Source organism: Colias croceus, chromosome 16, assembly GCF_905220415.1.
Source record: "Colias croceus chromosome 16, ilColCroc2.1".
In the NCBI taxonomy this organism is placed as follows: Eukaryota; Metazoa; Arthropoda; class Insecta; order Lepidoptera; family Pieridae; genus Colias; species Colias croceus.
In genome coordinates, this window is record NC_059552.1 from 1,247,841 (window position 1) to 1,265,865 (window position 18,025).

At 34.4% G+C, this 18,025-nt stretch overlaps 1 protein-coding gene across 2 annotated transcripts; it reads right to left on the minus strand.

Moving 5' to 3' along the window:
- Window positions 1-1,819: 1,819 nt before the first annotated feature.
- LOC123698604 (myotubularin-related protein 10-B) lies at window positions 1,820-17,737 on the minus strand. 2 transcript variants are annotated; one of them, XM_045645319.1, is made up of 12 exons: window positions 17,308-17,737; window positions 16,354-16,408; window positions 12,152-12,288; window positions 11,589-11,747; window positions 9,959-10,414; window positions 9,404-9,571; window positions 7,384-7,513; window positions 6,103-6,238; window positions 5,537-5,774; window positions 4,548-4,668; window positions 2,884-3,062; window positions 1,820-2,192 (listed from the first exon to the last, which is right to left on the minus strand). In XM_045645319.1, exons 1-12 carry the CDS (start codon window positions 17,362-17,364, stop codon window positions 1,968-1,970), a joined length of 2,061 nt encoding a protein of 686 aa, XP_045501275.1. In that variant the 5' UTR covers window positions 17,365-17,737; the 3' UTR covers window positions 1,820-1,967. The 2 variants fall into 2 exon arrangements, with proteins under 2 accessions (XP_045501275.1, XP_045501274.1); XM_045645318.1 differs by having other exon boundaries at window positions 4,548-4,674.
- Between the last annotated feature and the right edge of the window lie 288 nt (window positions 17,738-18,025).

Here is an 18,025-nt window from a genome sequence, read left to right on the forward strand (position 1 = left end):
TTCCGTAAACAGTAAAATATATTATTCTTATTAACATTAATAACAAACTGAAGTTAGCTGCCATATTTACAACGTAACAATTTACTTTCGACCTTCGAATATAACTAAATGAAATCTAATCGTTATTACTAACTTTTGATATCCGAGTCATTATATAAAGGTCTAAAAAGAACAATAAAACGACATGGTAACAATATTTATTAAATTATTACAGGTAAAGTTAAATTATCAGTACTGTCAGCATTTAAAAATTACTTTTTCATTCACTCTCCATCATCTGGGAATTTAATTGCCTATTTAAAAAATTCAGCGTATAAAAATAATTTTTATTTATCTAAGACACATCTTTTAATAGCCAATGTATTCTTCACAATTTAATACAAATATATTCAGACGTATGCTAAATAATGAATTTCAATCAAGGCAAATTCATCAATAAAATTTGCTGATTACGAATAGAAATTCGAGTTTAACAATTCTTATGAAAATAAATAAATTTTACCAAAAATATACGCGAATGTTATCAAACACCATAAGCATTATTTTGTTCTACAAATAAAGTATTCTATTATCTATTATATCAATATATATACAGATTGTTAAAATACTGCTTCTACAAAACATCTATAAAGTATATACTACTAGCTTTCCACCCGCGGCATCGCCCGCGCAGTCAAAGAAAAACCCGCATAGTTCCCGTTCCCGTGGGATTTCTGGGATAAACCCTATCCTATGTCCTTTCTCGGGTATCAAAATATCTCTATACCAAATTTCATGCAAATTGGTTCAGTTGTTAAGGCGTGATTGAGTAACAGACAGACAGACAGACAGAGTTAATTTCGCATTTATAATATTAGTATGGATTTAATAAATCAAGAATATTTCATTATTCAATTAAATTATATTATTCAATATTACGTTTGCACTAGTCAAGTATGTAAAAAATTTCAGATACTACGTAAATTATCAATTTTCTTTAAAAGGGCACATGTCAAAATTGAAAACATGGCGACATAATATGCGTGAAATGTCATTTTGACAATTAGTCCTTGGGCAATTTTTTTTTTGCAAAAGTGGCATATTTAATAATTTATTATTATTTTGTAGATTCTCCTAATCTTCTAATAAAAACCTTTTCAATATCCTCTTTAGTACGTGAATTATTAATAAGTATTTAAATGTTGTTTTAGCTTTTCTAAAAAAGCTTATGAATCTCCATCACCATAATATGATAAATATTCTAAAACCGTCTATATCCCTAATGAGTTCAACATTCTGCAAGCTTTACGATGAATTATTGTTATAATGATGAAAATGATAATAAATTAATATCGCATTGTAATATACAAATACAATATGTACTTTATTTTACAACTGTAAGTGGATATAATACAATAGTGTCTTATCGTAACTTATGATATGATTAAATATAACAAACACCTTTATTTGTTCTATATTAGTCGCTGTTGATCTAATTCGTAACGATAGTACTAAATTTTACAAAAACGTAAGCAATTTTCTTTTTAAATACAATGTATTTATTACACAGTTTCACACTTAAATAAAAAAATAAACACGTTTATTTTTAAGAAATAATACGTTTTGTCTACGACATCTATTACAGCAAAAATATAGAAACTAGAGAATACAATTTTATAAATTTAAAATGCACCAAAGTAGATACAGTAACATACATTCTTGCACACGAGCGTAATACTGTTTCCAAGCAGTATTCTAATTGGAGTTCAAGAGAGTTAACTTTTACAACTGGATATACACACAACCACACAATTCTAAATTGACTCATTATCTATGCCATACACACACTAACATACGCTTTACAATTCCAATCTCAAGACCCGTTCTTAATTCAAAATTTCCACTACACTTACACACTACAAACACACACAATACACCATAACACAATTCCAATTTCAAAAACGTTCGAAATTTGAAATTTCTTTTTTTTAATCGGGTGCGTTCAACAAGCTTTGCGAGTCCAGTAGCTGTGTCGCGTCTATGAGGCTCACTTGCATTGCATCCAGGCTTGTGGATACATTGTCACTTGGCTTGAGGCTGAAGGGGTAGAAGCGGGTGAGTGTGGGGGGCGGGGAGGGGGGAGGGTCTTCACCCCCGTTGGTTCGGTCGTTGAGGATCGATAGAGATGTCAATTTCGCGTTGAGCTTTTGTATCTGTAAAGTAATATAACATAGTTTATACAGGAAAGGTTTAAAATTTAGTATGTAGAATGTATAAACACATAAGAATCTATTTATGTATCGTGATATACTGTTTCGTATATTTTATTGTTAAAAGTGTATAAACGCAAGCGAACAAACCTAACCGGTCACATTTTTTGTAAGTCATTGGACAGAGTCAAAGTAGAACTATCAGATTGGTCCGTCGAGCCGGATCTGAACCAGTGATAGATGGATTTGACATTGACCGTCATAGTAGTTTCTTACACGTACATATTATAATATTATGTTACATCTGTTGCGAGTTCGTGTCTTAAGTATAAGTAAATACCTCCATTGCTTGCACCATTGCTCGTTCACGCAATGTTGAGTAGTGACTAAACAAAGCGCGTGTGTGCCGAGCATACCAAAAACGTCGCCTTACTCCACCGCGACCTTGAAATTTCATTCTTAACCCGCCTAAAAAATTGGTTGTCTGTAAAGTCGGTTAACTGACGATAGTTGAACGTGACAACGTCTTAAGGCCGATTGTGCTTTTTTGTCGCTCGTTCCGCGCTCTCGCTTGCACTTCAAGCCTTACATGGAACGCCTCAGAGCGAGGTAACGCCGCATGAGTCATGTTTTTTCGTGCCTGCCTGCCTAATTATAAGATGTTGTCACGTCACAAACGCGTGGCCACACTGACCTGTGCCCGCACGCGGCAGTTGTGCCAGTAGTACTGCACGCGGCCGGCGGCGGGCGCGTCGAGCGGCGCCAGCCAGCGCTCGTAGCACTGCGCCCACAGCTCGGCGCCCGCCACCGACGTGCACGGCTCCAGCCGCGCGACCTCGCCCGACGAGCGCCGGCTGCACACTGACGACATCGCTGCGGACCACACGTATATATTTATTTATTATTTTATTTTACTCTTTAATACAACTAAACAGACTTACATACTAGAACATACAAAAATAAAAGCAAGGAGCGCGGCCTTATCACTTAGTAGTGATCTCTTCCAGGCAACCAGGGCAGAAGGTAATCAGCTCAATTTAGTTGTAAAGGTAGGTCGAGAGAAAAAGAAAAAATAATAATAAAACTATATTACGACCGCGCCATACTTACAGATAGGACAATTCATTTTAACAGACCGGATATAACTTTACAAGACAAAAGAAATAAAACAACTTACCTCATCGATATAGCAGTTCCAAATACGCATAATATACAAAAAACAATATCTGAAAAAATTAATAAATATAATGATCTAAAAGAAGAAGTAGTACGAATTTGGAGACAAGATAAAGTATACATTGTACCAATAGTTCTTTCTACTACCGGTGTTATTCCCAAACATTTAAAACAAAGTCTAAAACAAATTCATCTAGAAGAAACCGTATTTATTCAACTACAAAAAGCAGTCATACTTAACACATGCAGAATAGTAAGAAGATTCCTCCAAATAGAAGAAAATGACAATACTTGACAGACACACAGACACATATAAATAAATTACAAATGCTGCATTTACTTGGTTTCCGCCCGTAAATGTGGCTGCTACCAGCATTTGTGCTGAGATATAAATACGCAAATAAAAATAATAATGTTGTATAAACAAAAGAAAAATATATGAAAATTAAAACACATAACAATTTATAAATTATATACTGTACATAAACATATGCAACACTACAGTACATACAAAAATATACTTATATAATATACATAATACATAAGTCTACTTATATTATACAAATATACCATAAATATATATACAATATACATATAATATATAATTATATACAATATTAATATAACAATTTAAAACAATAAAAGTTACTATGCCGAGTTGAAAGCGGATGACAGAAAGTGACGACGAAGGAGGTTTTTAAAAGATGATAAATTCTTAGCTTGTCTGATTGGTAGACAATTGCAATTTGCAGTACAAGCACACACGATTGGATGCAAAACGAACGCGAAACTGTTTGAATTCTTCCCGCGCGAACATTTCGTTTCGTTCGATTGTGAAAAAAAGATCTCGCGATGAGATATCGCTGTGCGGATATACTCTGGAGTAAAGGCTACCAAGTATCATCAAAATCCGATGTGATTTTAGTTTTTGTAACTTGTGACTAAACCGACGATACGAATGTGTCATTCGTCGTGATTGTTACGCCACAGAAATTGAATCCTAAAAGACGAAAAATATTCTTCTATATGAATTCACGTTTTACCAGGATAGCATAACATTCAAAGAGATGCATGTAAATCACGTCACAGAAATTTTCGGCAAAATATCACCTAATTCTCTTCTGTATACAAAATAGCACTATTTTTAACGCACAAAAACAAAAAGCCAATCCCCATACTTACAGAGGCGTTGTTCATTGATTGCATTAGTTCTATGCCCCACATAGAGCGGATTGTAGAACAGCGCCAAGTCCCGTTCGCCGAACTGCTCCGCCCAGTCCCAGATCGGACGCTGCACGAAGTTCTGCAACTAAATAATATATGAAAAAAATCATTGAGATATACATATGGAGACGACACCGCCTACATCACTTATGTTCCGTTCAACATACGCCATATGGCTTAACTGCACGCTCATTTTATATTTGTTTTAGAGTGAAACGCATCAAATATGCTTTCGTGTGTGTTACAATATTGCACAAATAATACAAATAATACGGAAAAGTGCAAAGGACTAACTTTCATCGGTAAGTACCAAACTAGATAATAATTTTTAAAACTTAGTTAGAGCAAAAAAATGGCGCACAGATTTTGTTCGTGGTGTCTCCTCCATACGTAGTATTATTATCTCAATGGAAAAATGAGTAAAGACGCTTTATTGTACCTACACCATTACAAATAGGAATAAAATGTGTGCGTGTACTACTGTACACACGTAAGAAGTGAAACTCCTTTATGACCTTATTTTTCTAAAGAATAATTTACTATATGCAACTTTACAGAAATACGTCGAATCACGCGTTGTAGGGATAAGAAAAAGATGGCGCGTAACGAAAAAATGTTACACAAAATTTTTTTCCAACCCCGATAAAGAAGTTTCACTTCAAAAATTTGGTTATGATTTTAGGTAAAGCGTGTTAAATAATAAAGTTATATGTATCTTGATTGTAGAGTGAATGGTATCAAGTCATCGTTAAAATTGGCAAAATGAAGACGTAAAAGACAGTATTTTTTTATGCGCTCTTGTTGAAAAAGCCATAAATTAGTTAATTAGTTAAGTTAAATTAGCTAAGTTCTATAAATTATTGTCTGTCGTTCCAAAACGTCAAACGTCACACACACACAGAACTAAATTTTAACTTTTAGTAACAAATATACAATCAAAAACTCACCCTGGCCACAGCCAATTCCCGATCCTTCGGACAATTAAACAGGAACGTATCAAACAAATGATTATGCGATCCGTCCCATAACGTAGTCAGGTATGTCTCCGTGAATTGGAACGCGGCCGGGAACTGGGATTGGAGTTGCCATACACAATCCAGGAATAATAGAAACACTGGGGCCACTTGTGAGGGGGGAGCCTTTTCTAGATCCTCTTTTGACATGCCTGGTCGGGGGAGACCGAACCTGCGAATAAATATAAGGTAATAATGACATTTTGAATAAAGGTGAGTGCTGTAAAAAAGAACTTTCATTGCAAAATAGCTTTAAAATTAAATGGAAAAATACGCCCATTTGGAAATAATAAAAATGATTCGTCAAAATAGATTACACATATTAAGCATCAAAATTTCAAAAATATTTGTCTATGGTTTAATCTATAAACAATTAAATGCTATTTTGTATTATATTATTGTCAAAAAATAATGATAAAACAATACAAGATTTTCAAATATGACCAGTTCCACCAAAATAAAAACTATTTTTTTAAAACATAAAACTTAAAAAGTCTTACCGATCACAAAACGGGTGACCCAACGCTAGCCACTCCTTCTGTATGAGTGACTGGAAGCCAGATATGGAACGGTAGTGCGGGTCGAGTAGTAACTGTGTGAGGCTCGATACAACTGCGCAATAGTCTACACCGTCACCTGTAGAGATGAATGAATGAATGAATGAATAAATGAATTAATGAAAAATTCTTTATTGCACACAAAAATACAAGATTACAAAAAATAATGTGAAGAAGAGATGTGATGGAGGTTTGTGTAACATTATAATGGTGTTTGTAGTTAGACTAGCTGTGCCACACGGTTTTCGCGGTTTCCCGTGAGCATATTTCTGTAGCTTAATAATTTATGAAAAACCACTGATCTTCTGCCCAGTGGTTTTTCGGTGAAAAAAGAATAAACGTAAATAGATCCATCCATCTACATAAACTTTCACGTTTTCAATATTAGTAAGATTTGTACAGGATAATTATTTGCCACTAAAATTATAGTAGAGCCATTTTAATAGGCAACATTTGACAGTTCAACAAAATTCAACAACGTAACCTAGTAACGACGACATAGAATAACATGATATTTCGTTTTGTTAGAACTGCACATTTGCTTAACTTTTTTCAATTATGATTACATATTTATAATAATAATGACCGATACAAGTTATTTTAAGATTTCATTTTACTGACAAACCATCCTAAACATAATAAACAATTTCTGAATTGAAGAACTGACGTCGCTACAATTTTGTGTCAATAAACCTTTTTTCTTTTTAAATACTAGAGACGTTACTCTAAAAATCGAAATCTGACATCTAGAATCGAATGCATTGATTACTTGTGAATAAAAATCATCATAAATTAATAAATTCGATTGACAAATGTTTCAAATCCGTATCGATTAATACACTTTAATCACAACTTTAATCGATGTTTTTAAGCAGGTTACCTCTCTTCGAAGATAAAATTGATAGACGTCAAATGTTGCCTATTAAATTGGCTCGACTATAGTACAGAATTCCTATGTATGTGTCAGATAGAAAGGATTACTACTTGCAAATTTCACTGATATAAAAAATTACATTATAAACCTGCTGTCAGTGGCAGCAATCTTCGATATTTTACTAGATCAGCAGAAAAATCTATTAGTATCTGCCTATTTTTTGATATTTCAAGCGTACAGCCAAAGTTCAAGCTTTCAAAAACAACTAAAATAACTAAAATTTTTGACTGAGATAATAATCTTAAGGAAAGAAGATTAAGAGAGAATGAAAGAGACCAGATAACACTTACCCTCCTGCAGCACAACAGTGACATTATCAGATATATGCTTAGCGGCGTCATCAGCGAACGTCAAACACGCGGCCACGTGCCGCAGCCACCGACTTGATTCAAGCATTGAGTAGTACTGTGAGTCTTTTATCTGTAGATAAGAAAAATGCAAATGTACACCACCACAATTATACACCACCTAAAATAACCTGAAACATTGAATAATTCATCCGCCTGCAGCTGTTTATAATTACTATGCATATAACCATGTATAACTCACTTGCCTGCAGCTGTATATAACTTCTCTGCATATATCCGTGTATAACTCACCTACCTGCAGCTGTTTATAACTTCTCTGCATATATCCGTGTATAACTCACCTACCTGCAGCTGTTTATAACTTCTCTGCATATAACTGCGTATAACTCACTTGCCTGCAGCTGTGTATTACTTCTCTGCATATATCCGTGTATAACTCACTTGCCTGCAGCTGTGTATTACTTCTCTGCATATATCCGCGTATAACTCTCTTGCCTGGAGCTGTTTATATCTTCTCTGCATATAACTGCGTGTAACTCACTTGCCTGTAGCTGTTTATTACTTCTCTGCATATATCCGTGTATGACTTGCCTGTAGCTGTTTATAACTTCTCTGCATATATCCGCGTATTACTCTCTTGCCTGGAGCTGTTTATTACTTCTCTGTATATATCCGTGTATAACTCACTTGCCTGCAGCTGTTTATAACTTCTCTGCATATATCCGTGTATAACTCACTTGCCTGCAGCTGTTTATAACTTCTCTGCATATATCCGTGTATAACTCACTTGCCTGCAGCTGTTTATAACTTCTCTGCACATATACGTGTATAACTCACTTGCCTGCAGCTGTTTATAATTACTATGCATATATCCGTGTATAACTCACTTGCCTAGAGCTGTTTATTACTTCTCTGTATATATCCGTGTATAACTCACTTGCCTAGAGCTGTTTATTACTTCTCTGTATATATCCGTGTATAACTCACTTGCCTGCAGCTGTTTATAATTACTATGCATATATCCGCGTATTACTCTCTTGCCTGGAGCTGTTTATTACTTCTCTGTATATATCCGTGTATAACTCACTTGCCTGCAGCTGTTTATAACTTCTCTGCATATATCCGTGTATAACTCACTTGCCTGCAGTTGTTTATAACTTCTCTGCATATATCCGTGTATAACTCACTTGCCTGCAGCTGTTTATAACTTCTCTGCATATATCCGTGTATAACTCACTTGCCTGCAGCTGTTTATAATTACTATGCATATATCCGTGTATAACTCACTTGCCTGCAGCTGTTTATAACTTCTCTGCATATATCCGTGTATAACTCACTTGCCTGCAGCTGTTTATAACTTCTCTGCATATATACGTGTATAACTCACTTGCCTGCAGCTGTTTATAATTACTATGCATATATCCGTGTATAACTCACTTGCCTAGAGCTGTTTATTACTTCTCTGTATATATCCGTGTATAACTCACTTGCCTAGAGCTGTTTATTACTTCTCTGTATATATCCGTGTATAACTCACTTGCCTGCAGCTGTTTATAATTACTATGCATATATCCGCGTATTACTCTCTTGCCTGGAGCTGTTTATTACTTCTCTGTATATATCCGTGTATAACTCACTTGCCTGCAGCTGTTTATAACTTCTCTGCATATATCCGTGTATAACTCACTTGCCTGCAGTTGTTTATAACTTCTCTGCATATATCCGTGTATAACTCACTTGCCTGCAGCTGTTTATAACTTCTCTGCATATATCCGTGTATAACTCACTTGCCTAGAGCTGTTTATTACTTCTCTGCATATATCAGCGCATAACTCTCTTGCATGGAGCTGTTTATAATTACTATGCATATAACCAGGTATTACTCACTTGCCTGCTTCTATATAAATACTTTTCATGTCTCCGTGTATAATTCATCCGCCTGCAGCTGTTTATTAGTACTTAATATATATAACTCACTTGCCTGAAAAAAAAAATAATTTACCCAAAAGTCCGATAAAGTGGTGGGCGTGCACAAATCCGCCAGCTTTTTGTACGACGCGTTGAGTGCGCTGAGCGGCGGCAACGTAACTGCGCTGCTGTTGTTGGTGAAACTGTTGCCGCAGAGATAGATCACGTACGGCGGTGTGAGCTTCGGGTGGGAACGGCGCACCTGGTGGTAGTATAAATAAATTAAGAATATTTTTACCGATATTTTTTTGTTATAATTTTTTTTTTTTTTGGAATAGTGTTATAACAAAAAATATAATTATCTGATATAATTCGAATTATTATTTCGTATGGAAAATTCTGATCCATATTAACTGGACTTAAAAATTGAAAACAATAGAAGAACAATTACTCAATGTATGTACATCTAATAAACCGATGCGATGGCATTAAGGTTGTTTCACAAGTATTAGTTGAATACAATTTGTTCAACACAATGTTTTAAGGACTAACCACAATTTGGAAATCATAAAGATGACAAAGTAAAATATGTCCACAATTTTTAAACTTTCAATTCATGTATGTATTTGCTTGTAAAATACTTAGGTACCTGTTCTAACAGTACACTTTCAGCCGTCGCCGACAATTCCGTTGGCAGCAACTCACCACTCCTCAACAACGCCGCCCCTTCCGGTCTCCCCCACACCCATATTGGAACTCGACCAGACCGAAAGTGTCTGGCGCTTTCCATTAGATTGTAGTCTAGCACAGAACTGGGCACTATAAGCGTCTCCCCCGCGGTCAGCATGAAGGCGTCTGATGTTCCATTTATACAAGTGATTCTCCAGTGTGGACATTCGCATCTTTCTAGCTCCCTCTTCCAATCGGCTGGTCGTTGGAACATGTTCATATCTGAGGGGAGGGTGGGGTAGTATGGCTCTCTGTACTCGAAGGCGAAGAGTAGGTCGTGACGTTTTGGAAACGCGTGGTGTAGGAGCGCCATTACTACCTTGCGACCCGCGCCAAGTGGCGAGTTTGCGAAGTTGAATGACAGCACTTTCATGTTCTGAAATATACAATGTACTTCATGAATTATATTTTGTAAAGGAAACATATACTACCTCTATATTGACTGACATTCCGTATTGTTAAAAATAGTTTTCAACTACGACTGTGATAGTCAATAGAACGTATGACCAGGCCTACATCACTCGCTCAAGGGAATGCTTTATATACCGACCGCTCGGCGTATCGTCCACGATACAACCGACGTAGGATCGCCGCTCGCCCGACTGAGCGTTTACTCGTCAAAATACCGAAACAATAATAATTATTGTGCAGTTGTTGAGTGTGAAAGTCAAAAAACAAATGAAAAGTGTTTTCCATACGATTATTTAATAAATTTATGTGATTAAGAATATTTTAAAGGATAAAATTTAATAAACTACCTGATCATTTTATCAAACTCTAAAAGAATTATGGTTCTTTCGAATCATTTGTTTTCTTAGTTTGGTAATAAATAAATAAAACCATAATTAACAATATGTGATATTCTCTCTTCATTGAATATTTGCGTTGCCTTTCTACTAGTTCAAGAGAAAAGTAACCTATTCCAGACAACTACCTCTATCTTAAAATCTTCTACTTATTAAAAAGATAACATGAAAATTGTTCAATATAATAACATAAATTATATCTGGGTGTTAATTATCTATATAATTATTTATTTAAAATTATATATGTATGTTTATCAGCCATCCGGTTTCCATTACACAAGCGACAGCTTAGTATGGCATCAGATCGTGCCAGAAAATTGTCCTGAAATATTTATTTATTAATTAAAAAAACGACGTGTGGCACTCGGGGACTGCCGCGGTAAAGCTATTGCATGCTATGCCTTCAAGCCACACCTCCGCCCGTCGGAGTGGGGAGCGTGAGGTTGTTTCGTTACGGAATTTCTCGATTCGGTCCCCGCGCTCAAGCCCCGCGATAGAAGCTATGCAATAGCTTAGGCCGGATGCAGAGCTTCACCGACCGTCAGTGCGTACCATCTGACGATACGCATCAACAACTTGTATGACTATGACACTAATACGCATGACAATACGCGTGCGTACGGTCGGTCTAGCTATGAACGGTTTTATGAATTTCCATACATACGACAAGCGCGACTGACGTACGCACTGATGGTCGGTCAAGCTATGCAATAGCTCAACACTTCCGTCCACGAAAGCACTGACCTTGCACACAATCTGCAGGCCCTTCAGCTTGGCGGGTATGTCGGCGCGCGGCAGCAGCCGGCGGCGGCGCGCGGCCCCGCCGTCCGTCAGCCACAGCGCGCCCACGCACGTCAGCGGCACGTCGTGCACGCCCACCGTGTGGTTCCTTTGCCCGTACTCCTGTAGTTTGTTACTGGTGTTATCTATTTAATACATTAAGTACTAGCTTTTCGCTCGCAGCTTCGGCCGCGGATAATCCGCATAGTTCCCATTGCCGTGGGAATCTCGGGATAAAACTGTGTGTTAATTAAATAAAAAATAACACACAGTATGTGAGTAAGTGTGTGTGCCAAATTTCATTAAAATCGGTTCAGCAGTTTTTGTGTGAAAGAGTAACAAACAAACATACAAAATTTCATTATAATTCAAACATCAAAAGGGTTACAATACGTAAGAAAATAAATTTTATTCTATTTGTAACAACCCGACTAAAATAGGTAAGTTTGCACGTTCTTAATAAGCTTTGTCTCTGCACTTTTAACTTACTCCTGTGGCATTACGCTTAAAACTCTTACAAAACTCACGTCATTAGCGGTGGAATCGAGCGGTACAAACGATAGCTTGAAGTTGGTCACAAATAGTGCACCGAATCGCCCTCTCTCGGCTTCACATAGCGGCGTCAGCATTACCACGCTGTGCGCCGCGCCTGTTATCAACTCTCCTGGAAAATACACGTTACATATATGAAAATTATATCTTATGCATTTCACTCAGCCCCCGGAATCACAGACACAATAGAAAATCTATTGTGTCGTGGTCAGATAGGGCCGCTCGGGGCTCAATGGGTTAACAAGAATATACGTTTTAACTTATCTCTGTTAGTTCCTCTTTTTAATTTTCAACTCATTCGACAATTGACAGAGCCCAGAGGATTTGATGAAAATGGTACTTTTAAGAAAATGCTCGTTATAAGTAGAAAATATTATCAGGCCATTATACCCATTTTCGTTGTGTTTAGGTTACATAAATGACGATTCAGATTATAAATGAAGAAAGAGATGAGAGAAGAAGATTTTAACTTGAGCCAAAACTTGAGCGGTGTTGTTATATTTGTTTTACCTACTAATTTTTAAATAGTAAATTTAGAATTATTGGCGTCAAGCGACTTTCGCAACGAGAATAGTCTTATATTTTGAACCCTTCACGTTAATTACTTTATAGAATGTGCATAAAACTAATGACTTCTAAACTTTAATGCTAGTGTCATTGGCATTCAATTTATCCTTATTCGTTCCACACTAATTTCGGAAAACCTTGGCCCGTGACATTGTACCGAATAAGCATTTCTTATTGAACGAAAAAGTGCTATAAGCATTAAGCACTGACCGTGAAGAAATCCAATTATACGTTAGGTTGACACCGGCATTTTGTGTGCGCAAAAACTGTTCATCTTTTGAGACTAATGCCAGTAATTTTTGGAACTGCATAGATTTTATAACGTAGCGTTACAAGCAATTTTACGGGCAGCTTTATCTTAAGAGAGAATATAGTATAGCCTGTTTTTCTTTTTAGTGGAAAATGTTATTTATGTGAGGCTTCGCAACATATTGGTTATTGGGTAAAGTAGGGTAATCACGTAAAACATGCATGTATATTTTTATATAACTCAATTAATAACTCAAAAATAGCTAGACGAAGTCCATCGTACTCACTTATCCATACCTACAATAATGTCTGTAAAACGAAATCACTGAAATATTGTAACATGCACAAATGCAACAAAATAATGAAATCTTGGCTTCATGAACTATCCTACAGCGATACCGAAGACCTGGTTTAAACATAATAACTTAAACTAATACAATAAGGATAAATTTTATTCTGGCTAGTTTTCAGAATATAAAAGGTACTCATTTACTGTAATATAAGATTAAAGTATTGATCACACTCACAAACATAAACACACTCACTACCACTCTCACACACTTCCACACACACACAATACTCACCCTCACACAACCCTATTACTCCTAACTCCACATTTGTTAGATAAATACGTTTTTTTCCTATTCTAATGACGATGTGTTCCTATGTAATTCAACATAAATGTATTCCGTTTCTGAGATCCAAGACACAGGCAACAGCCTAGTTTGGATCTCCAGTAACACTGTATGTTCTACACTTTTGGTTAATAAAGATTTTTATTATTTTATTTTTTATATCTACAACATAATGTATTAAATTATATTCAAGTTTCTTGGACGTAAAAAAAGAAAGAAGAGCACCTATTGTCTAAATGAAAAAAAAAAAAAAACTTAGGATATTTCATATTTGTTTGAAAACGGGCAAGTTATTAATGTTTTATTATTTTAGATGGAAGTCATTAAAAAATCAATTTAAAAGAGGATAGACATAGGCAGGTAGCTAATCTATAAATCTATGCAGATGACCACTTTTCGATAGGCAAGCAATTATAGGCATATTTGTTTATAAAAAATATTTGATAAAAAATACGTCTCATCTGGTTATCAGATCGGTGAAGGACGATCTCCCACGGGCTCTTAGACCATAAACTATTGGCATGTTGACATTTTTGATAAAGAGTTTCGTTGTGATTTCGCACACAAAGTCTATGAATACCAGCTTTGTTTGTTGATATTTGTATTAAGATCTACAGATAGATCAGAATTTGGGTCATTTCCTTAAACATCTAAAGTTAGCACATGTGCGTACGAATGTGTGTGTTCCTTTCGCGATATATTTAACGAGATAACTTTGAGTTGGTCGCAAATATTTTTCGTCTACTAACACCATTCTAAGTTCAATATTATTTTATAGGCTTATAGCATAGAATATTCTAGCGTTTTGTTTTGAAGAATCAAGTTTTTGGACTTTTGGACTAGCTTTTCGCCCGCGTCTTCTTCCGCGTTTTCAAAGGAAAACCCGCATAGTTCCCATTCCCGTGGGATTTCCGGGATAAAACCTATCCTATGTGTTAATCCAAGTTACCCTCTATATGTGTGCTAAATTATAATCGGTTCAGTAGTTTATGCGTGAAAACCATACATACAAACCTTTCCTCTTTATAATATTAGTATAGATGAGCATTTTGATTTTACAGGATTATATTTAGAAGATTGGCACCAGGTACAATATGCACTTATATTTTAACATGTGAAAAAAAAATGAGCAAAAATTGTAATAATGTTGAGACCTACGATTGCAAAAATTTACTTCGATTTATGTGCACGGTTTACGTGGTAGTTAAAGTATCATAACCATTACTTGAGTAGAGCAAATAAGCTACAATTAATTTTAATTAAATTAAATTTATCGATGCGTGAAAAAAAAAACGATAATAACAACAACAAAGCGATTTAAATTTAGGTCCATAACAGATGCGCTATACATGATTCACGCGATGTTTTTGAGCGATAAAATAAAAATGTCAAGACCATGTGATAATGGTTCGTTATATACTATAAAAGGTTTGCCAGCACATTGTTGTGTGATAAAGAACTTGGTAGGCTCGGATAGTTTAACTATTGATAAAAAGTAAAAACGCGTACCTATGAATATACCTAGTCGGGCTGTGTTATTTTTGCGGATAAAATAAAAGTGCGAATTCTTCTGAGATTTCAATTAGAAGGACTATGAATAAATTGATACAACATAGTTACAGACAGGATAAAAATTTACATTTTTTGAATACGTGGGCGCAAAATGAATCTTCGATCTAATAAATTTTGCATAATTTACGATAAGCCCGATAAACATGACAAATTTTAATTGGAGTAGAGTAAATTACATTAATAATTTTAATTTTTATCAGCTGAGTCATAACGCAAAAATTTAACTCATAATATTTACATTGTATCTGCACGGGATGATTTATAATAAAATATAATAATAATAAAAAAAACACTAACCTTTTTTCAACACCAGCATGCCGTCACAAAAACAATTAGCTATCTACTGGTGTATGGGCCACTACTTCCTATAGCATTAATATAATCCAAAGTATAGCTTGAGTGGAATTTTTTATTTATTTATTGACTCTTATGTCTTTGTAATAGGGTTGAATTTGCTTTGTGTCTAGTTTTTAAGCTAGTGTCGCAATAAAGGCGATACAGTTAGGGACGCGTAACGCATACGTAATGCAGTTATTAATGTAATTTACATCATCGCACTATGTGTCAATATGACCGGTTGATACGTATTTTGTTTTTAATTGGATAAGGGTATTGGCATTTTATAAGCCGAATTTGTATGGTATTGCCGAATTTGGTCACAATATTACTTGTTACGTAAGTAACACAAAAGATTAGATTAGAGTAGATTAAAATTATAACATTCTTAGAATTGCAGCACACTATATTATTTATATTATACTAGCTGTGTCCTGTGGTTTCATTGTACAGCTCCTGTTTGTCTTAGCGTGATGATATATAGAATTTTACAAATCGGACCAGTATTTCCTGAGATTGACGCATTCAAACAAACAAAATCTTCAGATTTATAATATTAGTATAGATTATGTTTCGAAATAAAACACAAGGACTGAACTCTCCGGAATTTTCCGGAAAATAAATCTCATTTGTAAGATATTATGTATTTTGAAACGGACATATTAATGAGGATTAAAGGCTCATGACAGAAAACATATTTACATACATGATACATAAAATTCAAAGTTATTTATATTTATATTAATAGCATGGAGGCTTCTTGATCAAGTTATAATAGTGAATTTTGTTCTATGAGAAAATAGTTTTTATTCACTTACCATTTAATAATTTTGGTTTTAAATCATGTACTGAGCCATTTTTCTCTCCATTACTCTGAAAAGAAGTAAATATCATTTATTTCCTTACAAAATATTTTATTTCAAATTGAGAAAGCCTTCTTCAGAAATTATTGAAAATTAAAAAAAACATTACACTTTCCTCTCTGAGTAAACAATTACTACATTTAAATATGTAGGTACATAATTACTATTTATCTCCTATATATATTTTTTTTCACATTAAATAACAAAATTATTTCAGATAAAGCAGGTTTTGTATAAACGCAGCGAAAACTTAATTCAACACCAAAATAATTTTTCAATTTGTACCAGTAGTGCCAGTAGTTCCTGAGATTGGCGCATTGAAACAAACAAATCATAGAAACAATCAAGACACATATTTTTAATTTTTGTAATATAATCTGAAGAATGTGACAGAAAACACCATATTATTATAAGTTCAGCCACTTTATTACTATTTCTTTCATTAATATTATATTATTATATAATTCTAATACATGTTACTATCAAAATATTTAAATTTACGGTTTCCTTATGTTATCTCAAAATTCTTGAGATGCCATCAACAAAGAAAGCTTTATGTTTTGCTTGTAGTGTGTAAATGAATTCATTTTGTATTGCTTTTAATTTCATATTGGGATATTTTACATCTATTTTAAAGATTAATGCAATAGAATAACTGGGTGACGACTAACTAACCCAGTTATGCACTAACTAATCATTTATTTACAAACTGATATTAATATGTATTTTTAATACTCTTGTTTAAAATATAATTTTTGAGTTTCTTAACTGCATAAATGACTAATTAAAGTGTTAAAAGCTGCATTCCATTAGAATAAAGTTATTACAAATTGTAGGTGCTTGTAGCACACTTCACAAATAATAAAAAAATTATTAGTAATTTATCAATATAAGATAAGAATAATTTACCGTGCATGATACGTTGATGTAGCTCTTGAAATTCTGGACCAACTTTTTATCATTCATTGTCAATCTATTGCAACTTGGAAAATTCTCACTCTTGACCCACTTAAACCGTTAAATGTTAACGATTTCACTTATATTTACAGCAACTAACTAAACTAAGTAAATTAAATATTGTAGAACGATTACGTTGAACGAAATCTGCATGATTTGGTTAAATTTTCATAAAATTTGATAACAATCACTCGAATAAACTCCTCGGATACATCTTGAGGATATTACACCATACGTTGCGACATACCATGGTCAATACCAATTAGTTTTTAACTATATAAAGTTTACTTAATCCAGAAATAAACATAGCGCACTATGAATTCTCAAATAAACAATTTAATTTATTTATTAATTTTTTCATTGACGAATCGAGTCAAATTCCCAAATCTCAAGCAAAGATTTGACATTTAAATCAGTGTTGCCCAATGCCCATTCAACCATGTAGTAATTATTGCTAAAATTTTAATTTTGTTAGATAACTTAGTGCATGCATATTATTTAAATTCCTTTTTTCAAATTTTATCTTTCACATATTTTAATTTGAAGTGGAATTATACAATTTAATGAGATTGAAGATTAGATGTCAATTCTTATCTATGTTTATTTATAAAGTCTGTACTAATCCTAGATAACAGAATTTCTTCTATATACTCTGTCCCTTCTTCTAGAA